The following is a 26,024-nucleotide window of genomic DNA, read 5'->3' as shown; positions in this document are numbered from 1 at the left end:
AGTGTTGTGTGACTGAAAACTGTCTCTTCTGTTGATGTGCAGCACATATTTATTAAAGTTGATGGATTCTCCTTTCAAGGTTCAGATTCGTATTAGTCTACACATGCATTCTCAGTAAATTTATGTAATCAGCATAATTATGATGGCCTATGGCAATCTTTTCATAAATTTTAAGGGTAAATCTTGGCTCTCAGTGGCACAACTACCTACTGAAAGGTGGCCTCACCTTTTAGGAACATTGTTGATTTAAAGGGGAAAGTCATCATCAAACAGACTTTGCAAATTGTTTATTTACTCATAGTAGTTTTGAGAATGGAGTTTAACTCAGTGACTTTTGGTAAATTACTTATATTCTCAGTGTCTATGCCGTGGGGATATAGAAAGCACCCACTTCACAGGGACCTTGAGAAGACTAAGTGAGTTTATATATGTTAATTCCTTACTACAGTGCCTACCAAATAATAAGTACTCTTATCATTATTTTATTTAGAAGTTCCCTTACATCTTCTAACAAATGAAAACTGATCTTTGCCAGTGCTCTCAGATAATTAGATATTAAAATTCATCATTCACTACTGAAGGTTTTCTTTCCTTTTTATTTTCTAATAATAGGTGGGAAGAATAAAGTAGTTACCTGAATGCCAAGTAAAAGAAATAATAATTTACCTAAAATGGTGCTACCCTTGAGGCTAACAAAAAGAGATAAACTAATAAAACTGAATTGTCTCTTCTAAATTAGAAATTAAATGCACATTATATCTGCCTAGTTGTACTTCCACTTTTGATTTGTAACCGTATTTTAACATTGAAGAAATAAAGGTAAAATATTTCTTCTCCCTACCTTAGATAATGATATAAGCAAACACTGCCTTCTCTTTCCTCCAAGCCCTATCCTGCCCTTCAGAAGCTCAGAGAATACTAGTTCAATTCATACAGCCCTGCTCAATAACCAGTTATGTAGCAGAGCAGGGATGCGACTCATTCCCATTTTAAACTCATGTCTTCTCAGAGCCTGTATTGTCTTTCCCAGGAGGCTGGTCACCAAGGCAGAAGAAACTTCACAATAAATCACCTGTCACTTCGTTAATATTCAGGCTACTCAACATATTTTGCTTTTGTGTTTATAAAGAAAAATGCAAATGAAAAATTGTAAGTGGTGTTTCACTGCAATTAATGACTTCTATAAATTAAAGCCTAAACGGGTGAAACCCTCATACTCATTTACTGCACTTTATTAATCTCAGTAAATGTTATAATATGGCTTTATATGCATAAAATATGTCATATTTCCCAAAAGCCTTGCTGTTCTGAAAGATTATAAAATTGTTTGTAAATATTAACCAGATCCTGCTATAATCTGACATCTATTTGTGAAATTTGCAGAAACAGTTAAATGATGTGCCTAAGAGTACTTGCATGGCTAATAAATCAAAGTGGACTCATATAACAAATTACTTTTTATTACGAACAAGCATTATGATAATATGAGTGCAAATATTATAAGTATCATATGGCATGTAAACAATTTTCATTTGAGATTCATCATTACATTTATATCTAATATTTTCTGACCTTTATATTCTTGATTTGTAATTGAGGCAATAGTACTCTCTGTGTTAATTCCTTTCCTTTTATACATGTCATCAATAAAGACATAATCAGAAAATGTACAATAAAATAAGAGTATCTTCTGTGTTAGGAAAATCAGTTTAATAACACAAAAGCAAAATATGTACAGATTTTAAAATGAAATACTATGCCAAATAGATAATTAAACAGTGCTACTAATATCTTGATTCCTAACTCTAGGAGACCAAATAATTTTCAGAATGAATTCTCCATTACAAAATGAAATATATTAAATATTGATTTCTAGGCAATCAGGGGCAAATGTTATTGCTATAAATTGCTGGCAGGAATTGAAAAAAATAAAACTTTTAAATGCTTGCCCAGTGAATCCTTCTTATGCTTTGCTTTTAACTTTGTCTCTTTGGTATGAATCCTTTAAATCATCCAACCTCTTACAGCCAACTACACAATAGTAAATATGGTTTGTACTTTACTATTATTATTGTTATTGTTATAGCTTTTAGAGATAGCTTCACAAAGAGAATTCTCTATGTAGATTCATCATTATTATAGTTTATTATCTTACCGCCTTATATATAGTTAGCAGTATCTCTTATCTCCTTATTATAAATCAAACAAGCTACAGTGAGTTACCTTGATAATTTCTAAATATAGCACTCTAAAACATTCCACTTATTTTTGAAATATTAGTGTTGTTTCATATAAGTTGCTGAGGATGTAATTTTTCAAAAAAAATATCTTTTTAAGAACTAAATATACATACTCCTCTTCAGAAATCTCTGGTGTTCTTTCCTCTAATAGAACACAATGTGGCTCTTATAGTTTTTGATTGCTTTGGGATTTCTCCTTTAGTGGGTATAGTTATGATTTTATCTGTTGTACACTATTCATTATTCATCCATTATCTTTATATCCATGAAGAAGCTGGGTTTTTTATCCAAGTGGAATGGCTAATAAAGGATGAAATCTAGATTCTAAACAAGATCTTTCTGACTGCAAAGCCCTACTCATGGGAACAAAAATGTTCACTCTTTTCTTATGATGACAGTTTTTCATGAAGCTTGCTAAGACTAGAATAAAGATATTTTTCTCACTTCACATAGAAATATGATATTCTTAACACCACAATTTTAACATCTTTATTTCTTAATTTCCTTCACATACTCTTCATGTCCCTCTACTTTATTTTGTGCTAGGTGTACTTCTTTAGTGTGGATTCATCCTATTCATTTAGGGAAATAAAAGCTTTAAAACACTGTGAATTTCTGGAGAGATGGATTGGCAATGCTTTTCAAAACTACTTGATATGGAATATGCTGATTTGCTATATATTATTGTCCAATTTTAGGACTTAGGTTGCAAGAAGATTTTTATAATCATTCTTCTTTTCTTTCCTGGAAGGTCTCAAGGTATTTTATTCGCAGAATCTTTTATCTTTAACTTCTTATGTTTCAGTAAAAGGATGAACATTTTAGTCAGAGGAAAGATTGTTTTTAAAAATAGGTAAATATCTTCTGCCTATAATAATTCAGTATAGCACCAGCCAAAGATATAAACTTTCCCCAGATATTTGTACTTTTGAATTTGATATTGTCATCTGTCAGGACAACATAAAAATGCCTTGAACAAGTAGAAAATCTGTTTGAGTTAACTTCAAATAAATACTGATAATGTTTAAATTAAACTTACTATTTTTATGTGCTAATTCCAGTTTTAACAAAAAGTATGTAATGTCTTATAATTAAAATTTAAAAACAAAAGCTGACTGTACCTCTCATCTGGAAAAATGTTCCTACTGCATTATAAACATAAAGCTTGTGATGATATAAATGTAGTGTACATCCAAAGTTAAATAACAATGTCATTACTTGTTCAAATTGTTTTTTTCAAAGAAATAGATTGTATTAATTTGTATCTACTACTTTGAAAGTAAATAGAAATTAATTCAATTACATGAAAAATTAAATCATGGAAGAGGGATATATGGTTAGCCAAAAAGAGTCCTCAATAGAAAAAATACACTTAAATTGTCATTACCAATAATTTATTAATTTCTGCTTTATTGAATTACATTGCATACAGAAGCATCCACTTTATATAGCTCAACCTTATATGCTGCATGCCATTTAAAAGTATACACTGCATCCTGTGATAGGTTCTCCTATGATTCTCATAATAGACTTTCTACATAATTTATTACTATAAGGAATGCAGGTGCCTCAAAAACTAAGACAAGTTACTCATCACATTCATAGAACGTAATTTACAGCCCCAGAAAATCACTGGAGAATTAAGAAAGATTTGAGAAGATACATAGATTGAAGGAAGATAGTTAATCTTGATGTAGAAAAGTAGAAACAATGTAAGTTTCCTGAAACAGCCTCAGTCCCTAAATAGGACAGAACTGATTATGATTATATGATAAAATAGGCCTTCTCTGAATGTTATCAAGAATCTCTTTATTCACAGATACTTTGTCTTAATTTACTTTTCTCAGACAAATTTTTTTAAATATCAGTTCCAAATTTAATATTCAGGTTTTAGCCAGGATAGACCTTCTGCATGTATAGGAAAATATGCCAATGTAGGGCAGAGTGTTATATAAAAAGTCATATTTTATTCACATTGGTAAAGCATTTCATATTGTTAAGTAGTTATTATACTTTGCTTACCTTCTTTTTTTCTGAGGTGTATTTTATTAAGTGAAAATGCACAAGCAATGTGTGATTTACAAATACATATATCTGTGGGATTGACTACATACCATTAACAGATATCACTATGAGATAATCCAATGTAGAGAAAATGAATTAAGTAGCTATAGTGTGAATGACAACGATAAATATTCTTTTGATAAATGCCTTTGATTTACTAAAAAGAACTGTAATTTACTGCTATTTTGCCGTGGTTAAGCAAACTTTAGGCTTAGTATTTTTTGTTTTTAGTACTATGAAATGTATTCAAAAATGTCCAAAGGTATTCAACATGTCCCAAGTTAATAGCACACAGAAATATATGCCTTTGGACACAAAAGATGAGTTTTAGAGATGAATGTCTGAATAACATATGTTCATCATTTCAACTGTAGATTAACCTCTTACACTATTGTGCAGCAAAGATTCACCAAGAATTCTGGGTTTTAATTTTGCTGCTGTTGGCTTGAGCAGTCAGAAAACCAAAGATCTCTAAGCAGTTTTGCTTTCAGTTAATTATGTAAAATTATTATATATAATTACAACATATAATGTAATATAGGATATAATATAAAATACATAAGAACATATAATACAAAAAATAAAACTTTAGAGCTTTAAAAAATATATATATGTATATATATATTAGATTTTAGGTTAAAGGTGGAGTTCTTAAAAACAAAACACAGATTCTAAATTATAAGAAAAAGGTAAGGTTCTTACCTCAAAATGTAAACACTACTTCTAACAGTAAGATATTGGGAGAAGGTGTAAACAACATATAACAAACAAAATGTTATGCCTAAGTTGTATAAAGAATGTCTACAAATCAATATAGATAGGCAAAAGGTAACAGGCAATTCACAAAATAGGGAACCCTTATGGCTAATAAACATGAAATATTACCCCATCTTTATGATGATCAGGGAAAAGCAAAGTATAACAGTAATATGAGATATCATTTTATCTCATCAGATTGGCAAAAATATGAAGCTTACAATACCAAGTGCTAATAAGAATCTGAAAAATTTATACTGCTCATGAAAGTGTGAATTGGTACAAATACATTTGACAGAATTTTGGCAGTATGTTCTAAATTGAAATGTGGACAGTGTGTGGCCCAGTAATTTGACTACTAAGCATTTATTGTAGAAAAACTCATGTGTCTGAACAAGAAGACATCTATAAAGCCAATTAGTGCAAAATAAGGGGGGATAGACAAGGTAATTTCTAGGGTTCCCATATCTAAAACTCTGAGCTTATCTATTAAAACAGAGACAATTCTGCATTCAGAATATTTAATTTCATATTGAACTAACAATAACCCAATCTGTACTTTGGAGAAAACATGTCATTGAAGTCCATATTAATAGATTCCCAGTGAATGAATTTGCTATTAAAAGAAGCTGAAGTTATCTCTGAACCATTTGAAAGAAATTTAATAGGGCAGGTTGATTAAAATTTAATAGCAAACTTGTTGGCTATTAAAAGTGCACAGTGTGATAAATCAAGATGTCAGCTCTTGAACTTATGACTTTAGAAAAAAATGATGAAAGGGTTCTTGGCTTTCAATAAAATATTTCTTCTTTGACACTTTATAATTTCATTAATTATTTGAATAAAAACAGTGCAAAATATAAAATTATGGTCTCTGTGATTTTTAAAGTTATTTTTATATAATTTTTAAGGATAGCATATAGATTCTTTTAGTTTTGTTCATTATTATAAACAACTTGGTCTTGATTAAAATGGCTGTTCCTGTTTTATAAAGCAGCCCTTTAAAATTGAACTTAATCGTTCTGCACTCTTTCTGTAGATTGTGTGTGATGTTGATACTGTATTGTTATACAGAAAAAGAAAAAAATAGGAAACAAAATACTTAAAATAGATAATACCTATTGAATCAGTTCTCCAGAGTTCTGGAAGTCTCTTTTATTGATTAGCTTTCATTTTTGTTTGTTTATGTAATATAAACTAATACATGAATATAAAAATTAAATAATTGAACATTACAGAAAAGCATACGAGAGAGAAGTAATGCACTCCTATAAGGCTCCTGATAAAATTTTATTGAAACATATTTTTGGGAGAGGATGCTAAAAAATGTTTGAAAATCACGGATTTAAATGTGTTTGAATAAAACTACCAGAGTCAGGTGTGACCTTGAATAAGTTATAAATGTCTCTGGGCCTGTGTTTCTTTATGTAGTAAATGATGGTAGAGATTAGATAATGTTAAAATCTTATTCACTTCTAAATTCTGAGTTATAACTTTTCTCCATTATGTTATACTGCAATTCATCAGATGATTCTTATATTCATAAGACGTATTTGGGGTACTTCTGATTCACTCTTTCCAGTTTTCTTGTTTATAATATAGTTCACTCACTAAGGGAAAAAGACTTATCTTTTTTTTTCTCTATTCCAGTTTTCTTAGCTCTTTGAAAAGAAGATCAAAGTCACGGGACCCTTTCACAAGAAAGAAATGCAATCACGTGTACATGCACAACTGACCACACAAACATACAATTTTACATTCAATTTTAAGGTCTCACAACTCACTAGATACTATCTCCTGGCAAAAGATCCCTTGCTTAACACTGAAGTTAGTATTAAAATTCTATGGAAAATGCCGTCTTTAGTGAAACTATTTTTTGCTTGTATGAAGCGAAGTCTCATTATGGGCCAGAATTAAGTTCTGAAGACAGAAGCAGAGAGGCATCAGCCAGTAGTAACTCTGCTTTATACAGAACTCTGATTTATATGCATTAGTCAATATATGTATTGGAAATGACTTCATAAAAGCAAAATATGTCAAATCAAGGGAGAGAGAACCATGCGGGAATAGAAAGGAGGACGCGGTATATTAAAGAAGAAAGACCTATCCAGGTAAAACTGTTCTATTGGAATAAAACAGAACATTTACCATCTTAGATGTTCATAAATAACAACAATTTGAAAATTAGTAATGTTGGTATGTGACTCTCAAGAGTGCTGTATTCAGTTGGTTCACTAGAACACCAAGGTCTATAACTAGACAACTTTGCTTACCCAATAAGAACAAATAAGAAGGAAAGTACATTTTAAAAAAAAGTGTGAGGGGCCGAGCCGAGTGACAATTCAAGTTCCTTAAGAGCTTTTTGATGTACTTTTGTTAGCCTGCTGTCAAGAAGAGACGTTGTTTGAATTAGGTTTCTGAGTGATATAATATGGATTCAAGTGGGATTCCACTGTCATCTTTTTTCGGATCTGTTTTTTTACTTCACAATTTCAAAGCCTGCAGCTCTACGTTTGATTTCCAGGCCTCAGTTACACGTAGCACAGTGAACTGGCCTAGACAGTGCTGTCATTCAGTGCCTCCCCATATCAAAACATCTATTTTATTTTCATAAGGAAAGAAATACAACAGTTTTGTGGTAAAACTATGCATTGGAAAAGAGTGTACTCATTATTATTCCATTCAAATTGCCCTCATTAAAAAACTTTTATATCTATCTCTATCTTCAGATAGAAAAGAAGTAAAAAAGAAAAAGACTCTTTTTAAAAAGGCTGTGGTTTTACATTTAATACTTTTCAGTGGCTTTAGGATCCGACTTTCAAATAATTGTCAGAAAAACTTCCCGAAGTTTTTCAGTATGGAATATGAAAATCCTTTTTGCTTTGTGTCCTGCTTTCGCCAGAAAAGATCTTGTGGTTGGCTCTCTGTTGACAGTCTTGTTGATGATTCGCATATATTGAAATTCAATTTAACTCCTTTTCCATGGTTTTCTTAAAGAGCTAACCCTTGTTTGTGACAGCAAAGGAGCAGTTTTGACTAGACTATACCCAGGATTTAGTGAGTCAGATTAATTAAGGAGCAGTTACTCTTACATAGCCACTTGGAGATTTTTTTTACTTTGAGCTCTTTTACCCAATTTGAGCTTTTTTTTTTTACTCTTTTTTTATTTTATTTTATTTTTATCTTTTTCATGAGAGAGAGAGAGAGGCAGAGGCAGAGGGAGAAGCAGGCTCCCCGTGGAGCAGGGAGCCCGATGCAGGACTCGATCCCAGGACCCTGGGATCATGACCTGAGCCGAAGGCAGACGCTTAACCGACTGAGCCACCCGGGCGTCCCCCCAATTTGAGCTTTTTATTTTAAGTCACAGCAGGCTGTGCCGAGTTATTTTCCCCCTCTTACTGTATTATCTGCAGTTAGTATTCAGGTAGCATTTTGTTTTTCCAAATAATCATATGACTATTTATAACTGCTTTAAAGTTTCAATATTATAGGATCTGGTACAGTGTTAGAAGGAAATGAAGAAATCACATTATGAATTGGACTACTGACACTCTTAAGAAATTTGCTCAAATTAGAAAACTGCTCATAATTGCTAAAATGACTTGCTTTAGTCTGATACATTAAGGATGCCGTAGATTTCACCTTTTTTTCATTAATTAACAAATATTTACCAAGCCCCGGGAACCATTCCAGACACTTGGTATAGAGCAGTCATAAAACCCAGTGTCTTGGGCGCCTGGGTGGCTCAGTTGGTTAAGCGACTGCCTTCAGCTCAGGTCATGATCCTGGAGTCCCTGGATCGAGTCCCACATCGGGCTCCCCGCTCAGCGGTGGGTCTGCTTCTCCCTCTGATCCCCTTCCCTCTCGTGCTCTCTGTCTCTCATTCTCTCTCTCTCAAATAAATAAATAAAATCTTAAAAAAAAAATAAAAAAATAAAAAAATAAAACCCAGTGTCTTCCTTGCTTTCCCAGGGCTTACATTCTAGTGGAATTTGCACATAAACATTCTTTTCCCATACGTAGTGTTGTAAGTATCTTCTCCACACCGCAACATCAGCCTATTTGTGTCTTCAACCTGACTAGCCAGTAAGCTTAACTTTCAGCTGAAAAACAGTGACAGATGATCTGTAACCACTGATCTTCTTGGAAGTCTGCAGCAATTTCACAGCTATTAGAAGGGAAGTTTACAAATCAGAAGTTAGTCGGAGGGAAGAGGAAGAGACAGGATGGACAGAACCTTGGAAAATAATATCAGAATTCAAAGTCACCTGAGTAAATTGGGGAAACAGCAAGAAGCAAACAGAATAGGCTTCAGCAAAGACAAGTGAAATGCAGGGCAGCTATAGAGAAAGACAAAAGTAACTTTGCACACTAAAGACCCAAGAAGACAGGTTTTAGATAAGTTTTCAGTTCAGAGATCTAGGCATTGACAGAAAGCCAGTGTTTTTGACATGGTAAGGGCCACCTTTCAAAGGTACCACTGAAATGACTAAATGAGAGTGGGGACTGTAGGAACCATGTGATAATGGCTTGTTGCACTTGTTTGGAATGGAAGCAGGATAAATGACCTCTTGCAAGCTTTGAATATCCATGGAAAAAGGATTGCCTTCTTACTCTAGGGATATCAAATGACAGATAACTGGTTACTCAAACATATCCCTTATTCTTTCAAACTAACAAATCCATAAACCTGATCCATAACTGATTCACTTTCTATCAGGAAAAAGGCCCTGAATACCAATGATAAAGAAAAAAGTGTATTTTGTTGGAAAGTTTTAGACTATTTTTATAAGTGTTTGTGTGGGTGTAGGTTTAAAGGCAGGTGGATCTCTAATTGTGACTGCATGTCACTCATTAGGCTATAGATCAGTATCTGATCTGGGTTGCACCCAGATTTGAGGAAGCACCTACCAAAGCCATGTGGCTGGGACTGAATGTTGTTGCATTTAGTCAACACTGTGTCACAGCATGGCATTTCTGTGATTGTTGCTGGCCTTTCCAAGATGAGTGGGAATTGATTAAAAAACTCAGTCTTCCTACGTTAGTAGTTTAATAACAGTGTCTTCAAGTACATTCAAAAACTAGAAAATACTTTCAAGAACTGGTTTAGAACTTTATGCTAGGAAAGCTATAGCCAGATGGATTATCTGTCACAATTTTGATAGCTTCATTAGAATTCAACTACAGACCTCCATTTTTGTATGATTAAATTTTTTTGTCCTTATATTTTGATTTTTCATAAACAATGATAAACAGAAAACAAAATATTGAGTCACCTGCTTTTTGCTTATGTTTGGTTCTTCCCAACTCACCTGTTTCTTTATCCTAAAGCACCTAACGAGTATATTCTTTTACATTGGTATAGAAAAAAATATAGAGAGATAGGTATGACAAAGGAATATTTTCTTTTGTAATCCATATGAAGCAAGGGGGGGTGAGTAGCATGCAATTTTTACAGATTTGTTGTTTTTTAATTGGTCCAAATTAAGTCATATGTAGTAATGAAGGAAGATGTATAGAATAAAGATGTAAGCCCCAGCCATAAAGGTCCCTTATTTGATGTGTGAAAGAATGTAATGATTTTGAGCAATTTTCTATTTTTAAGTTTTTACCCTGGTTCATTTTAAGTTGTTTACACATTTCATTTTCTATTGAAATTCTTAGAGTAATTTTAGAAAGTAATCATTTGTGTTGGAAGACTAACTTTCCTTTTTACTTGAAAGAAGCTACAATAATAAATGTTAGGTATCAGGTACAATTTACAGGTAATTTGCTTTTTAAAAATGTTGTGCAAACCCAATCTAGTCTCTAACAGTCTTAAATTTGTGTAACATTAATGATACACATGTTTAAGATTTACAATATTCCATTTCTTTTTTTTTTTTTTAAGATTTTATTTATTTGTCAGAGAGAAAAAGACAGAGAGCACAAGCAGGGAGAGCGACAGAGGCAGAGGGAGAGGCAGGCTTCCCGCTGAGCGGGGAGCCCGATGCGGGACTCGATCCCAGGACCCTGGGATCATGACCTGAGCTGAAGGCAGACGCTTAGCCGACTGAGCCACCCAGGCGTCCCTACAATATTCCATTTCTTATCTAAAAGGCACTATAGCCAACTCCTTGTAGTTTTCCTTGCTAGCATTCTATATATTTAATTTATCAGTGGAAGTTAATAGCCTGATTGACTCATTGTATGATAAATTGAAGATCTGCCATCTCACTGTGTTAAAACCATTTGAATGTATATGTTGTACAATTTCAGCAAATACTCATTTAATAAGTGAAAAATTCTGTGCTAGTCCTGTGCTAGTTCTTCACAGGATGTATAGAATACATACGCATGGCTTATTTCCTATAAGAATTGAAACCTACCATCTCTAGAGATCTGACAAGCTATATTGTCCTGTAACTCTAGAGGTGTTCACTTACCCATATTTGAGGTTAAAGTATATGTTATTTGGGGCGCTTGGCTGGCTTAGTCAGTAGAGCATGCAACTCTTAATCTCAGGGTCATCAATTCAAGCCCCCCCGTTGGGCATAGAGCTTACTTTAAAAAATAAAAAACAAGATAAAGTATGTATTATTTGATTGGTAATTTACTGTATCACAAAGAGCTATGATTTCAAACAAAATATTAAAACTACTATGGCCAAGTTTTTTCTTCTCATTTTTTTTTACATTTTCTACAAATAACATTTTTGTTTCATTTATAGATTACTTATTATTTTGAGATAAACATAGATCCACTTACAGTTATATGAAATAATGAAGAGATTGCACACCTTGTGCCCAGTGTTCCTCAATAATATCTTGTAAAACTATACTACAAAATCACTGCCAAGATATTGACCAATATCTAGCAATCTTGTTCAGATGTCTTCAATATTAATTATATTTAATTGTATTTGTGTGTGTGTGTGTTTAGTTCAATCCAGTTCTGTCACAAGAGTGTGTTGTGTTATAGCACTGTAGTCAAGACACAGAGAAGCTCCATAACCACAAGGAAGCCTCATGTTGCCTCTTTATAATCATATGACCATATCCACTTCCCTCCCCCTTGCATCTTTAACTCTGTCAACCACTAATGTCTTCTCTGTTTCTATAATTTTGTCATTTCAAGAATATTATATATATATATATATATATATATGGAAATATATATGGAATCATTCAGCACATAACCTTCAGATTGTCTTTTTTACTCTCTATTATTATCCAGGGATTCATTCAGTTTGTTATGTGTATCAATAATTGTTCCTTTTTATTGCTGAATAGTATTCCATTGTAAGGATGTGCCACAGATTGTTTAACCATTCACCAGTTGAAAGATATCTGGGCCGTTTCCCATTATGGACTATTATAAATAAAGCTGCATAAATATCCATGCCTAGGTTTTTACGTGAACGTAAATTTCCATTTCATCTGGGATGAATGTCCAACCAAGAGTATGATTGCTGGGTGGTACGGCAACTGCATGCTTAGTTCTGTAAGTAACTGCCAAACTGTTTTCCAGAGTAGCTCTACTATTTTACATTCCCTCAGCAAAGTATGAATGATCCAGTTTCTCTTCACCCTTGTCAGCATTTAATGTTGTCACCACTGAAATTTTCAGCATGTTATCAGGGTAGTGATACCATACTGTTGTTTTAATCTGTATTTCCCAGTAGCTAATAGCAATTCTTTTCATGGGCTTGTTTTCCACCTGTATATCCTCTGCTACGAAATGTCTATGTCTTTGGTCCATTTTCTAATTGGATTGGGTTTTTGTTTGTTTTCTGTTTTGGGTTTATTTTTTTATTTTTTTAAGATTTATTTATTTATTTATTTGAGAGAGAGAATGAGAGAGAGAACATGAGAGGGGGGAGGGTCAGAGGGAGAAGCAGACTCCCCGCTGAGCAGGGAGCCCGATGCGGGACTCGATCCCGGGACTCCAGGATCATGACCCCAGCCAAAGGCAGTCGCTTAACAAACTGAGCCACCCAGGCGCCCTGGGTTTTTTTAAATTGTTGTTGTTGTTGTTTTATTGTTGACTTTCAAGAGTGCTTTCTATATTCCAGATAGTAGTCTTTTGTTGAATTTGTTTGCAAATATCCTCTCCTGGTCTGTAGATTGTATTTTAATTCTCTAATATGTATATTGAAGTTACCATATACTTGTGTTTAACCTGACTATCCCCATACAATTTGCATTTTCCTTTCCTCAGTCACATTTTCTTTATCATCTAACATAAACATGCATTCTGCATTCATTTGATACATGGCTTAGTTATATTTAATCAAACTGTTCCTCTGATCTTTTGCTTTTTTTGGTTAAGGAGTTTTGGAAGGTGGGAGGTTGCAACTCATACTGATGATATGTTATAACTAAGTACATCTACTCAAAGAGATGAAATAATTTTACTTTGTGTCTTTGCTGTGCCAAAGTTGAACAACCAATTGGAAAATGGAAAATGGAATTATATATGTGCTGGATATTATGGAGTGAATATTTTTTTTAAATATTTTAAAATAATACCCATATGATTATTTTATCAGATTTGTAAATTCACCTAATTAGTATGCTTACTACGGTGTACTAATAAGAGTGATTATACTTTATTTTATTTCAATTTAAGGAATTCCTTTCACAGAATTTTAAGAAATGTCAAATTCTTCTGTTGTGTCAACAACTGCTCTCCAAATGAGTGTTTTATCGTAATGTTGCCTTTTATTCTTTTTTTATTTTCATTGAGAACAACACAATCGTTTCGGTGAATGAGGGAATGTTTTGTTTATTTTGGCTTTTCTGTGTTTTAATTTTTTTTTCCAGCTTTTGTTTTGTTTTGTTTGTATGGAAGACTATATTTTGCTTTTTTAATTTTTTTTTTTTATTTTTAGCAAGCATGGGAGTATATTCTTGCTTATATTTTGGGAAAGAGAACACCCTAAATGTGGCTTAATCAACATTGTAAACCATTTTCTTTCCCAGTGACTCTCGGATATGTGCCTTATTGGAAACATGTGTGCTTTAGTGCCATATATTTTTGAGTCTAATTAGCTGCCTGCCTGTAATCAGGGCTATATCAACTGTTGTCTTTCTAAATGTTTCCTTTCTTTTTTTCAAACACATTTGCCTGATTGACCTTTTTTTTTTTCTCTGTCTCTCTATGGGGCTGCTCCAGGAGCCATGGCTAATCATCTTATAAGCAATGCTCTGCTTCGTCCGCATGGTACTAACAATCCCTATAATACATTGCTTGGGGAACCGGCGGTCTGTAACAACCCTTCTGCCAGCATGTACAACGCACAAGGTGTGCTGGAGTTTATCTTAATTTTTTCAAGTGAGAGTCCCATTTTATGTAGCTTTATGGCCACATTCTATTTTTCTTTCCTTCCACTGCCTTTTCTTTCTTTTGGAAGCAGACACACAGACTCCTTTCGCCTTCCACCCCTCTTGGTGCTTTTATTTTCCATTTTCCTTAGGTTTTCCTTAGTAACCAATGGATTCCTTCTTTCTGATAAACAAATGCTTGATTCATCAATCTGTGTTTGTTTCTCTGTAACGTTATAAAATGTACTGTGATGTGTCGGTGCTTTTCTTGTTGTTGATTGATTTCTCTATTAAATACCTATGTATTTATTTTGAGAAATGAGATATTTGCCTAAGGTAAGTAAGATAAAAGGAGACTTGATTCAAGAGTCTTAATGTTGTAAGACCAAGAAAATAATCTTAACATTATTAGGCCATGAAGCACACTCTAGGCGCAAGGCATTGCCAGCACTCAGGCCAACTCCATGGAAAATTACATTGAACTAAGCCGTGGAGAAAAGAGCCATTCAGTTTGCTACTGAGCTGAACAATAGCAAGTCAGGTTCTCCACTAGCTTGCCATTGCCAATGTGAGCTGGCTCAGGAACATCATGATTTTTTTTCTACTGTGGCTGGGTGCAAAAAGCAAGGCTTTGGGATATGGTTCTTCTGAATATCCTCCAGCTTTAAATGATATACAAATTTAATTGCATCTCAAACAAATAAGTATAAATCTCTTTAAAACCACTTCTACTCTAAGTGTTTGGACATGGCTTTACCTTTTCTAAGAATAAAAAAATGTACTGGAGCACAAGAAATTAAAAATATTCGTATCATACGGAAGAGACCACGGGAAAGAACTATTCAAATAAAAGTTTCCTAAAAGAAAAGTCCTAGTTAGGGATCCAATTATGTAATATTATATTTGAAAGAAAATTCACTGTAACAAAGAGGCTTAAGTGGTTCTTTGAAGTTGGATGTGATAGATTAGCAGTATTTAGCTTTCCCAGGCAATTTTGAATAGAATTCCTATTACTCTCTGTGGGAATCTTTGCATTTTCTTTTCCTTCTCAGTCAGAGATAAAATATCAGTGTCACGAGTGCATAAAACTTGGTGTGAATGGCCATTCCTTAAAAGTGTGTGTGTTTCAGTGCTGCCATTGGGTGTCTAAAACCTTCTGAGGTTCCTAGGTGACACCTAGCCAGATACATAGGATGATTTTAAATTATTTCAAAAATACTGAAGTCAGTAATACAGAAGTGACTTCAGGAATATGGTCAAACTGTTTCTCAGTAGGATGAAGTAATTAAGGGAACTTTAGATTTATCAAGTTTCGTAAGGCCTGCCTGTCTAAGAATCACAGACTTTTAGAATCAAAAGAAGGGACAGAGTTCACGGATCCTCTTCACCACATTGCTGACGTGCTGTCAGCCTGTGTCCATCTCCTCTAATGGGACCCTTCTCACCTCAGGATTTCATACATTCAATTGTTGAAATGCTCCATTTGTTACATACATTTTTTTCCTTCCACTGAGCCAAAATTTGCCTCTGGCCAGAATGCTTTGATTTGCCCTCTAGAGTAAAGAAGAGCAAAGTATTCTTCTGCTCTCTCTCTCAATCCTTTTAAATACTTTTGAAAGCCGCTCATCTGGCTCCTTTCCGTCCTCCTTTTCCCTAGTAAAACAACCTCAGTGCCATCAATATGAGATAGTTTCTGGGTCCTTCTTTGTGGTGCCCCTTCTAAATTGTCTCTCCTTTGTCAATGTCCCTATTTCATTGTGGCACTCAGTAAAGTGTACCTTTCACAACACAACAAATGCAGCTTAACAGAGCAATGTAGCAGACCTTATGAATGCTTGTTTTTTTTCATTAAACTGACAGATAATTGTATCATTATAAACATTTTACAATGTGCTGACATATTAGTAAGTTTTCAGTAATGTTAAGTGAATATTTGTATCATATCTGCAAATTAAATCTATTCTACATTATTCACTTTATGTGAAGAGTTGTTAGAAAAACTGTAAAAAATGTTTTACTTATTTAATATTGTTATAAAACTAGTAAAAATTTAGATAACCTTTTGTTCAGCTGTTTTGATTATTCAGATATAATTTCTAATGTCTTATGTAATGAAAAACTAACAATTATTAATCTATCTGTTTTCCCTAATTCAATATCTGCCTTCTTGTCTTATTTTATTTTTACCTATATTATAAATTAGGGGATTTTTCTAAGGATGGAACACTACTATAAACACTATCAAAGTGAAATTCTCTCGACGGAAAATTTAAAATAATACCATATAGGTATAAAGTTTTATTCCTGTGAAATTTATTGCTGAATATTGCTCTTAAGATCATCAATAAATTCACAAAGTGTTCTTCTGAATGGATTTATTGTGTTTGTCAGTAAATTAAATAAGTTCTACTGACTTTTCTTAAAAACAAAAGTAAATAATCTTATTCATGTTTTTCAGAGTCAGAAGTGAAATTGTTTAATTGTTTTATGTTTTAAGATTTTTTTAAGATGTTAAACTATGGTAGTGCTTAAAATAATTCTTTTTACCACTGACCAAAAATAAATCTTAGTGATTGTCAAATTGCTACTAATCTTATGCTTTCAGATGAATGCACTTAATATTCTTACTGGCAAGGGGGAATCTTACTTGAAATATAGGTGACTCGGTATGTACTGGAGTGGTTTATGTTGAATTACCACTTGGTTCTGTTCTGTGGGTTCTCTAATTCAGTTGCACCAATGCCATCCAAGCAAAGAAGCATTTAGATTTAAAATATTCAGATTTAAAGTATCCATATTTGTCTGTCATGCCTTTATTTAAAATATGTCAAGATGTATTTATAGAGTTACTGAAGCATACAGAGTTAGGAATAAAGATGAGTAATATACTTTTGTTATATTGGATTCAGATTCTGTCTGTGGAAATATTTACAACTTCATGCATAGTATTTCTGGACGATTATCTTCTTGTCAGTACTGAAGAATTCAATTTTTGTAAGATAAATCTCACTATAGATTAACCTGTCAACAAGACAGAAAATAGAGAGGATGTCATGATTTTACAAAATAACTTACATTTTAAAGTAATTTAATTCTCCCCTCCAACTTAAAGAAAGACATATCCTTAGGGCAGGATATAATGAGGAATACATTATAGTGGGTAAGAATATAAGATTGTATTATAAAATATATAAATATATATATAGCTCTTATTTATATATTTATATATCTTATATATATATAAATATTATGTTATATATATATATATATACATATATATATATATATAATATATAAATATTCTGTTATGGCTTCAAAGCCTAAGGCAGATGTGAAGAGGACATAGATGGTAGTGGACAGAGGAAATCTATGAGATTTTCTTTCTCATCTCAGTTCTGCCATTGATTAGGAGGGTGGGGTTAGATAAGGCTCAGCCTATCTTGGCTGCAGTTTCTTCATCCCTGAAAAGCAGGGGTTGAACTTCAATTATCTTCTTATGGGCTTTCCAGTTCTAAAATTCTGTCATTTAGGGAAGAAGCCATAATGAGCTTACAAACAATTTCCATCTGTTACTATACTGGTTTGGCTCTTCAATTCAAATTATTTTTCTAAAGTTATTTGGAAACTTTAAAAGAACTTTCCTCTCCATTTTGAAATATTGTTGGTCTTTTCTGAGAAGCAAATCAACTTTTAAGTGCAAAAACCGTATCTCTAAAGCAATGGTTAACTTATGACCAGTTGGAATCTCCTCAAATGAGTTAGCCCAGTGAGCTTCCTGGTTTTTATTTTTGTGATGATTTAACTTTCCTGTAAACAAAATCAGCAAGAGCCGTCCTTTATGACCTGATTAAAATATGAGTGTTTTTTAAAAAAGAATTTTGTCAAAAACTAATGATGTAATGTATCGTGATTAACATAACATAGTAATAAAAAAATTAAAAATAAATAAATAAAATAAATAAAAAATAATTTTGCTAGGATCATTTTTTAAAGGATTGACTCTAAAAATGTTTGATTGCAAATGATTGTGCAACAATCCAGAAGAAAACCTGATATTGATGGTGGTATTTTTCTTCCCCTCACTTTGTCTTGATACTGAATAATGGTTGGATTTAACCTTTTTTTTTCTCCATAGTTACACAGCTTTTGAATAAGAGTTCCAGAAATGACAGTTCTGATCAGTATTATTCACAAATGATAAGAAACATTTGTATAGGTACAGTGGGGGAAAGATAACCTTTTTACATGAAGAGAAAAGATACATAAAGGAAAAAACTCACAGTTATGGAAAGCTACAACTGTGTCGTTTTTTTTTTTCTCTGTATACAAGCTAAAGATTTTATTTATAATTTTACTGAAAAATTTTAAAGTTAAATAACATTCCTTAGAAGCAGGTATGTTCAGACATACATAAACATAAAAATGCAATATTGAAATAGAGTTGTGGGAATCGTCCTGGCTGGCACTCAAATCTTTACTCTCCTTGGTTGGTGTGATAATCTGAACTTTAAAATAAATGTGTTTTTGTTTGACATTTATAAATTGTGCAAACGCTTATTAAAGACTCATGTTATTAGCATGTGTTAAGGGGGGTTTCTTATTTTCTGACTAACATTTCAGTATTTTTAATTATGATAAACCATGTAACACAGACTCATGAATTTTGGGGCAGTGGAAATTATTTCCTTTGACTCTTTTTTCTGCATATCATCAATTTGCTTTTTACTCATGTTTCTTCTACTGTCGCTGTAAGCTTACTTGTTGTTTTTTCTTTCCTTTTCTTCATGCTGTCGTTTAGAGCCCTACAGAGAGACAAGTATGGGAGTAAAGCTAAACATTGCATATCAAATGTAATTTTTTTTAGTTCACTTTTATTGCATCACATATAGATGATGTAGTTATTAAAAACAGTTCATCTCACAATTTAAAAACTAAAGAGCCTTTGAATCGACTTATATAAATTTATGTTAATAGAGATTAGACGCTTTTGTTGTCTGATTCTTTTATTGTGTCACATGATCAACATAGTTGTTAAGTCTCATGTAATGTTTGTGTGAGTTAAATTGTTTTTAAATTAAGCATTTATTTTTGCTAAGTAATGCATAAACTTTTAATTTTTATTAGTACATTCCATCATACAAATGTATGTCACATGCAACATACCCACTTTATTTTACTATGGCTGTTTCCAACCTGTACCTAATGCATTGACAACAGAAGTAATACACACGTTTCAATGCATCAGTCACTCAACCATAACCATCCAGCATACCATGGCGGCCTCCACAGCAGCAATCACCCATCACATATGGCCCTTTAAAAAGCATTTACTTTTATTTTTCTTAACATTGTGGATTTGTCTACAAGATATCTTATAACATGAAAATAAATCGCTTCACCCTATGTCTGTGATGGCTGCCTTTTAATGAATCCTTTATGCGTTCCTGTTTTTGGAAACTGTTACTTGAGTACAGAGTATGCATCAGAAGTCCATATAAAAATTGATACATTTGGGAGACTTTATTTAAACCAGCAATGAATGAGTTCAGTTTTGGATAAACATAACTGCATCACAGATATAGAATGAATGCTATATTTTCACAAGTTAGCAGTGTATTGAGAAGTTTAATAGAATTCTTCAATTAATTGTTCTGTAAAGAAATATCCTTTCTTATTTATGAGTATTGGTTAAATGTTTGTGTTTTCTTTCGTGGTTGCATTTTAACTGATTTTGGAACTATTATAGATTCTTGGATTTCTGTTTATTCAAGAGAATGCAAAAACCTTGAAGAAGCATGTGGTTAAATTTTATTTCACTGCAATTATTTCTTCCCAGAATAAAATGTTTAATCTCCTTTAAACTCAAAGTTTAATATATGCACACAAAGTCATCACTCATTATGGCATGGAATCTTTAATACTGACACTATGTTTTTAGGAATCAGATCCCTGTGTCTTTACACATTCTCTTGTAATATTATTATCTACTGACCCTAAACAATCACTAATGGGTTTATATGTAGGAAAAAAATTAGAAAGTAAATCCAAATATTTTTGTTTTGAAAACTCCTATGTGCAAATTATTTTGATGTGCCATTTATTTGACTAAGCATTATTTCATGAGTACATCACTCTGACAAATTTAACATAATCCTTTTGTGGTTTTGTGTGTAGGAATTAATTTGAATCTTACGAAATTCTTTATCAAATTCTTAGAAAGTGCTTGATTCTCTTCCTTTTGACCAGCATATTCAAAGCACCACACATGAATTATGTTAATATTATACCTATTTTAATGTTAAGACATGTAAAATTAAAGGTAATGAATTATTGAATTGACTTTGATGTGTATAAATTGAAAGCTACGAATGATTACACCAAAATTTTGTGGTTTTTTTTTTTCTAAGTTATAGCCAAATATGCTTTAGATAATATCAGGCAATGCTTGTGTGGAAATTGCAAATTCATAGGTTTTTAAAAATTACTATTTTAAAGATTTATTTTAGATGCTTTTCCATTTATAGGGTTTCTATCAATTGCCCAAGTGTATATATAGATACGTACATATAGACTTACTAGTCTTTTTCATTTATTTCCAAACATTCGATACTTAATTAAACATGCTAGCAATTTATACATCTTTCATGGTCGGATGTTTTTGCTTTTGTGTTTGTGTGTGTGTTCTGTGGCCAACTGGATGTAAATGTCATAGTGTTCTGTAATCTTTTTCAGAGGGGCTTCTGAACAATGCCAGGGATACAAGTGTCATGGATACTCTACCACTGAATGGTAACCATGGCAATAGTTACAGCATTGCCAGTGGTGAATACCTGAGCAACTGTGTGCAAATCATAGACCGTGGCTATAACCACAACGAGACCGCCCTAGAGAAAAAGATTCTGAAGGAACTCACTTCCAACTATATCCCGTCTTACCTGAACAACCACGAGCGCTCCAGTGAACAGAACAGGAATCTGATGAACAAGCTGGTGAATAACCTCGGCAGTGGGAGTGAAGATGATGCCATTGTCCTGGATGACGCCACCTCCTTTAACCATGAGGAGAGTTTGGGCCTGGAACTCATCCATGAGGAATCTGATGCTCCTTTGCTTCCCCCGAGGGTCTACTCCGCGGAGAACCACCAGCCACACCATTACACCAGAAGGCGGCTCCCCCAAGACCACAGTGAGAGCTTTTTCCCTTTGCTAACCAACGAGCACACAGAGGATCTCCAGTCACCCCATAGGGACTCTCTGTACACCAGCATGCCGGCCCTGGCTGGTGTGCCTGCCACAGAGAGCGTTACCACCAGCACCCAGACCGAACCCCCACCGGCCAAATGTGGTGATGCCGAAGATGTTTACTACAAAAGCATGCCAAACCTAGGCTCCAGAAACCACGTCCATCAGCTGCACACCTACTACCAGCTAGGACGTGGCAGCAGTGATGGATTTATAGTTCCTCCAAACAAAGATGGGACCCCTCCAGAGGGCAGTTCGAAAGGACCAGCTCATTTGGTCACTAGTCTATAGAAGATGACACAGAAATTTAAGCCAACAGAACTAACAGCTGGTTGACTGTTCTGAGTTGATATAAGCAGGGGTAATAATGTGTGTACTCTTAAATCTTTATGCTGTTCTTGAGAGACAAACACAAACTTCCAGACTTTTTTTTTTTTTTTTTTTTTTTAAACTGGGATTTTTAGGTCAGCCCGGGGGAGAAAGATAACTGCTGAAATTCCCCCGTGCCCTCTCCTTTCCTGTCTTTCCCCCTCAGATGGAGACTTCATTATGTTAATGAACGAGATATGAAGAAAATGGCGCTCATTGTGGCCTTGTAGAATTCTGTTGTGTTTGTTCTAACATCTCTGATGCTCTGTTACTATAATAACAAGGACCTGATTTTTAAAAGGCCAGAATGGTTGTTCGAAATTAGTAACAGTGCTGCATCTAGATTGGAGTGCTGCACAAACAAACATAAAAACAAAGCAAAACTGCATCACGTAGTGGTTTTTAGTCACTCACAACCTGAATTCACGGCAGCAGGAATAGCTGTGGAATACAAGATAAAACAACAAAATAATGAAATGGAGGGGAATTCTAGAATTATATGCTAAATGCATATTTTATGATTTGCTGTATTAACTGATGATAAAACTAATGGCAGAAAAAAATTGAACAATTTCTATGTAATGTACAGATACTAGCATTGCACATATAGTCAGCTTTCTGTTCCTCCAGAATTTGAGTCCTGTTAATGTAGTGGAAAAAAAGAGATATTTTCTTTTTCTTTCGTGCTGGTCTTGCAAGTTTGTCTACCAGTAAGAGAGCAGTTTCCTTCCTTTCTTCTTTCTTTGCTTTCTTCCTTCATTTTCTTTTCCTTTTTTTCCTCTCTTTTCCTTTTTTTCTCTTTTCCTTTTTTTCTTTCTTTTTCTTTCTTTCTTTCTTTCTTTCTTTCTTTCTTTCTTTCTTTCTTTCTTTCCTTCTTTTTCTCTTTCTTCCTTTCTTCTTTTTTTTATTGCTTTTTTTCTTTAAAATTTCACCTGGCAAAAAATAAATAAATAAATAAATAAAACTATCACTTTATAAGAATCATTTTCTAGTAATACAAATTATTTTTTACAAAAAAAATAAAATAAATAAAATTAGACTTTCTTCCCTCACTATATATCTTTATTCAGTCAGAGTATTTCCAAGAGCATTTTTGCAAATTAGAGCAGGACGAACTTCTATGTTTACAGTGCACATCTGTTGTAATGCAAAGCATATTTGGCAAGCAGTTCATCACCAAGACAGTAGCTATGATTCTAGAAGTCAAGAGGTGTCAATAGAACTAGTGGGGCTTCTGCATGTAAAAAAAAAAACAAACGGTATCCCATAGGCGTTAAAGTGCTGAATGCTCAGTCTGATCCCCAAGTGGGCACCTGCACTACCAATTTTTAAAGGAAATTCACTCCCTTGTAGTAAGAATTGAAAGGTCAAGTTATTTTGAAGTGATTTTTTTTCAAAAAACTTCTGTTTATTAACAGGAAAATTTATTTATTTGACAGGATTTTAAGTAATGTAGGAATACAAGAGGTAAATTAGCAGCACATATAATTTTTTTTTTAAATTTATGATCCATTTTGTATGGTCTCAAAGTTGGATGACCTCATTACTAATATTTGTTGTAAAAGTGAAACTTGTTTGCCAAACAATAAACAACTGATTGAGATTTAGAAGATATTGTTTTGATGTATGTACTATATGATTAATTACTCTTTTCATTTTTCTCGTCTTTCCTTCTGTTTTCATTATATATACTTTGCTAATCTTCTATGGCCCAAATGAGCCATGCAAAAGAAATCAAATCTGCCTAGATGGATAACCTAAGCACAAAATTACACCATTTTTGCAGACAAAGTAAACCAGAGAAATGGGATGGGCATGTTTATGTTGGATGAAATAAGATACATAACTTACTTTTAAGCAGGTTAATATGTTACTATGTGCTTATTTTATAAACCAGCTGGAGTCACTATGCCTACTATAAAAACCAGCTTCAATCAGAGATTTAAGTATGGAATTGGAGGAGGGGGTGGGTCATGTCTTTTTCTTCCTTGTAGGTCCCATTTCGATGTTAAATTTAAAGTCACTCAATTGGCTAAAAAAATGCCAGAATAATGGCAAAGTGAATATCCATTTTATAAAGATAATATATTTTTATGCTAATTTTTCTTGTCCCATATATGGAAAAAAGTCCTTTCAAAGAAATTTTCTACATCTCCAGTTACTGAAGAACCCTTATCAGCAGTGTCTAAGCATGGAGTCCCTTCTAGAGCAAAGCCAGAATGAATTTGCCAAATTAGAATTTCTCTTGTAGTATGTGATATTTTGGTGATTTCTTTTTTTCTTTTCCCCCCCAAATCTAAACACCACCCATCTATAAATTAATTTCTTAAGATGAGAAGGAGTAGTTTACAGAATAGCCAGTAATCTATATATAGTTTAAAAATATACAACAAAAAAAAATTCTGTGCTGGACCAGAGTACATCATAACCTTAATATCACCTTAGAATATCTTATTTATCATTCCTTTTTGGTCACTTAACTGAAGTATTTTTTAAGTCTCCAGATTTTTTTTAAGTTGCAGGAGAACCTCAAGCTTTAATGGTAATTAGGTTTTCTCATACCACCCTATGGCAATATTAACACCTGACAGGTGGTTATCCTATCTGTTGCATAGAATACAGTTGGTAATGAAAGAACTCTTTTTTGACAAGTTTAAGGTAACTTCAGAAACACAGATGTTGGTCTGTGGATTATGAGCACTTATGCTTGTTTTACCAATTCAACAGAAATCCATATGAAAGCAGCTCTGTCAGTAAGAAGCCAGTTTCACAGAATGGGGAAACTACCTCAACTCAGCTTGCTGATGCTGCCAATTCTGATTTTCAGATATCGCTACCTCCCCACACGTTATCTTTTATGTTTCATTACGTGGAAATTTGAAACAGGTAGCCTCCCAGCTTTACATAGACCAAGCTGAAGAAAATCACTTGAATACATAAATTGGCGCAGAAGGCCATTTCGTACTGTCAGTTACTACCAAGCTCTTGCAGCAAGATGAAAGGATGAGATTTTTGAATTTGAATACATCATAATTGATGTGCTTTCAGAAAGACTTAAGATCCCAAAGACTTTTACAGAAAGAGATTGTTCCCCCAAGTTTTATGTGACTATAATAAAACAAAACAGTAAAGAAATTAATTATGTATACATTTCAATAGAAATTTGTGTATATCTACCATGTATTCATTTAGTCCATTTTACACTAGCAAGGGTTGAATTCTTGAACTTGACTTTTTTCCCCACGTCTTCCCTTGTGTAGCTATTGATAAATTAATAATTTTAAATTTTTTTCTTGTTTTTTTACCACCTTAGGTTGACTATGTTTTAATACCCTGTGCCATACATGACCTACTTATCTGCATATTTCTGATATGTTTATCTGATTTTCTGTAAAGTAAATTTTCACCAAACATACTGTACATACATAAGCACATTATTTGGATAGCCGCAAGTAAAAGTTACGCCAATGAAACAAACCAATTATTATTTCCTAGTAAAATAATATTTTCATAATGTTTTACTCTTGAACTTTTTTTTCGTTTTGAGGTCTATTTCCCATGCTACTTTATCAGGACACTAGCTAACAGACCTCATGTTTAGCTGAATCACAGACTGTTGGATTGTTGCACAGCCCATGTTCCTAATTGATAATATTTATGGAGAAATCTAAATTTTGTGAAGGAGAAATAGATTTGATTTCCTTTAAGTTTTTTGAGTATCCCTCTGGTTCCACACTACTAAAGTTAAAAATACTATAGTTGAATAATAAATTGCTATGCTAAAATAATCATAATGACAAAAAAGAATTTGCATGAGAACAATTATGTTGAAATGAAAATAATCAGGAAACTGTATTAATCAAATGCAGATAATGGAAATATGTCAAACAAATTGTCAAACAAATTCACAAAGGCTCTAAATTAAAAGTGTAGTTTATGACCTATATTTTTTAAATCCCCATTAACCTAAAAATGTCAACATATTGATAAAAGATCTTTAAAATTTAGTGGTTTTTTGTTTTTTAATATTAACTTAGTTGGTATGATGA

The 26,024-nt window shown here is 33.2% G+C and overlaps 1 protein-coding gene across 1 annotated transcript in view; it reads left to right on the top strand.

Annotated features, from left to right (window-relative positions):
• Positions 1 to 22,713, top strand: part of ADGRL3 (adhesion G protein-coupled receptor L3) — an 811,907-nt gene extending 789,194 nt beyond the window's left edge. The window contains exon 25 of the mRNA XM_035004902.1: positions 21,098 to 22,713. Coding sequence (XP_034860793.1) covers positions 21,098 to 21,897 — 800 coding nt within the window. The 3' untranslated portion in view covers positions 21,898 to 22,713. The remainder of the gene's footprint in view (positions 1 to 21,097) is intronic.
• The last annotated feature ends 3,311 nt before the right edge of the window (positions 22,714 to 26,024 follow it).

This window comes from Mirounga leonina, unplaced genomic scaffold (assembly GCF_011800145.1).
Source record: "Mirounga leonina isolate KUSES-001 unplaced genomic scaffold, KU_Mleo_1.0 Mir_129, whole genome shotgun sequence".
Taxonomy (NCBI): domain Eukaryota; kingdom Metazoa; phylum Chordata; class Mammalia; order Carnivora; family Phocidae; genus Mirounga; species Mirounga leonina.
The sequence above is the reverse complement of the archived record's forward strand: the minus strand, read 5'-3'. Positions and strand labels throughout refer to the sequence as shown.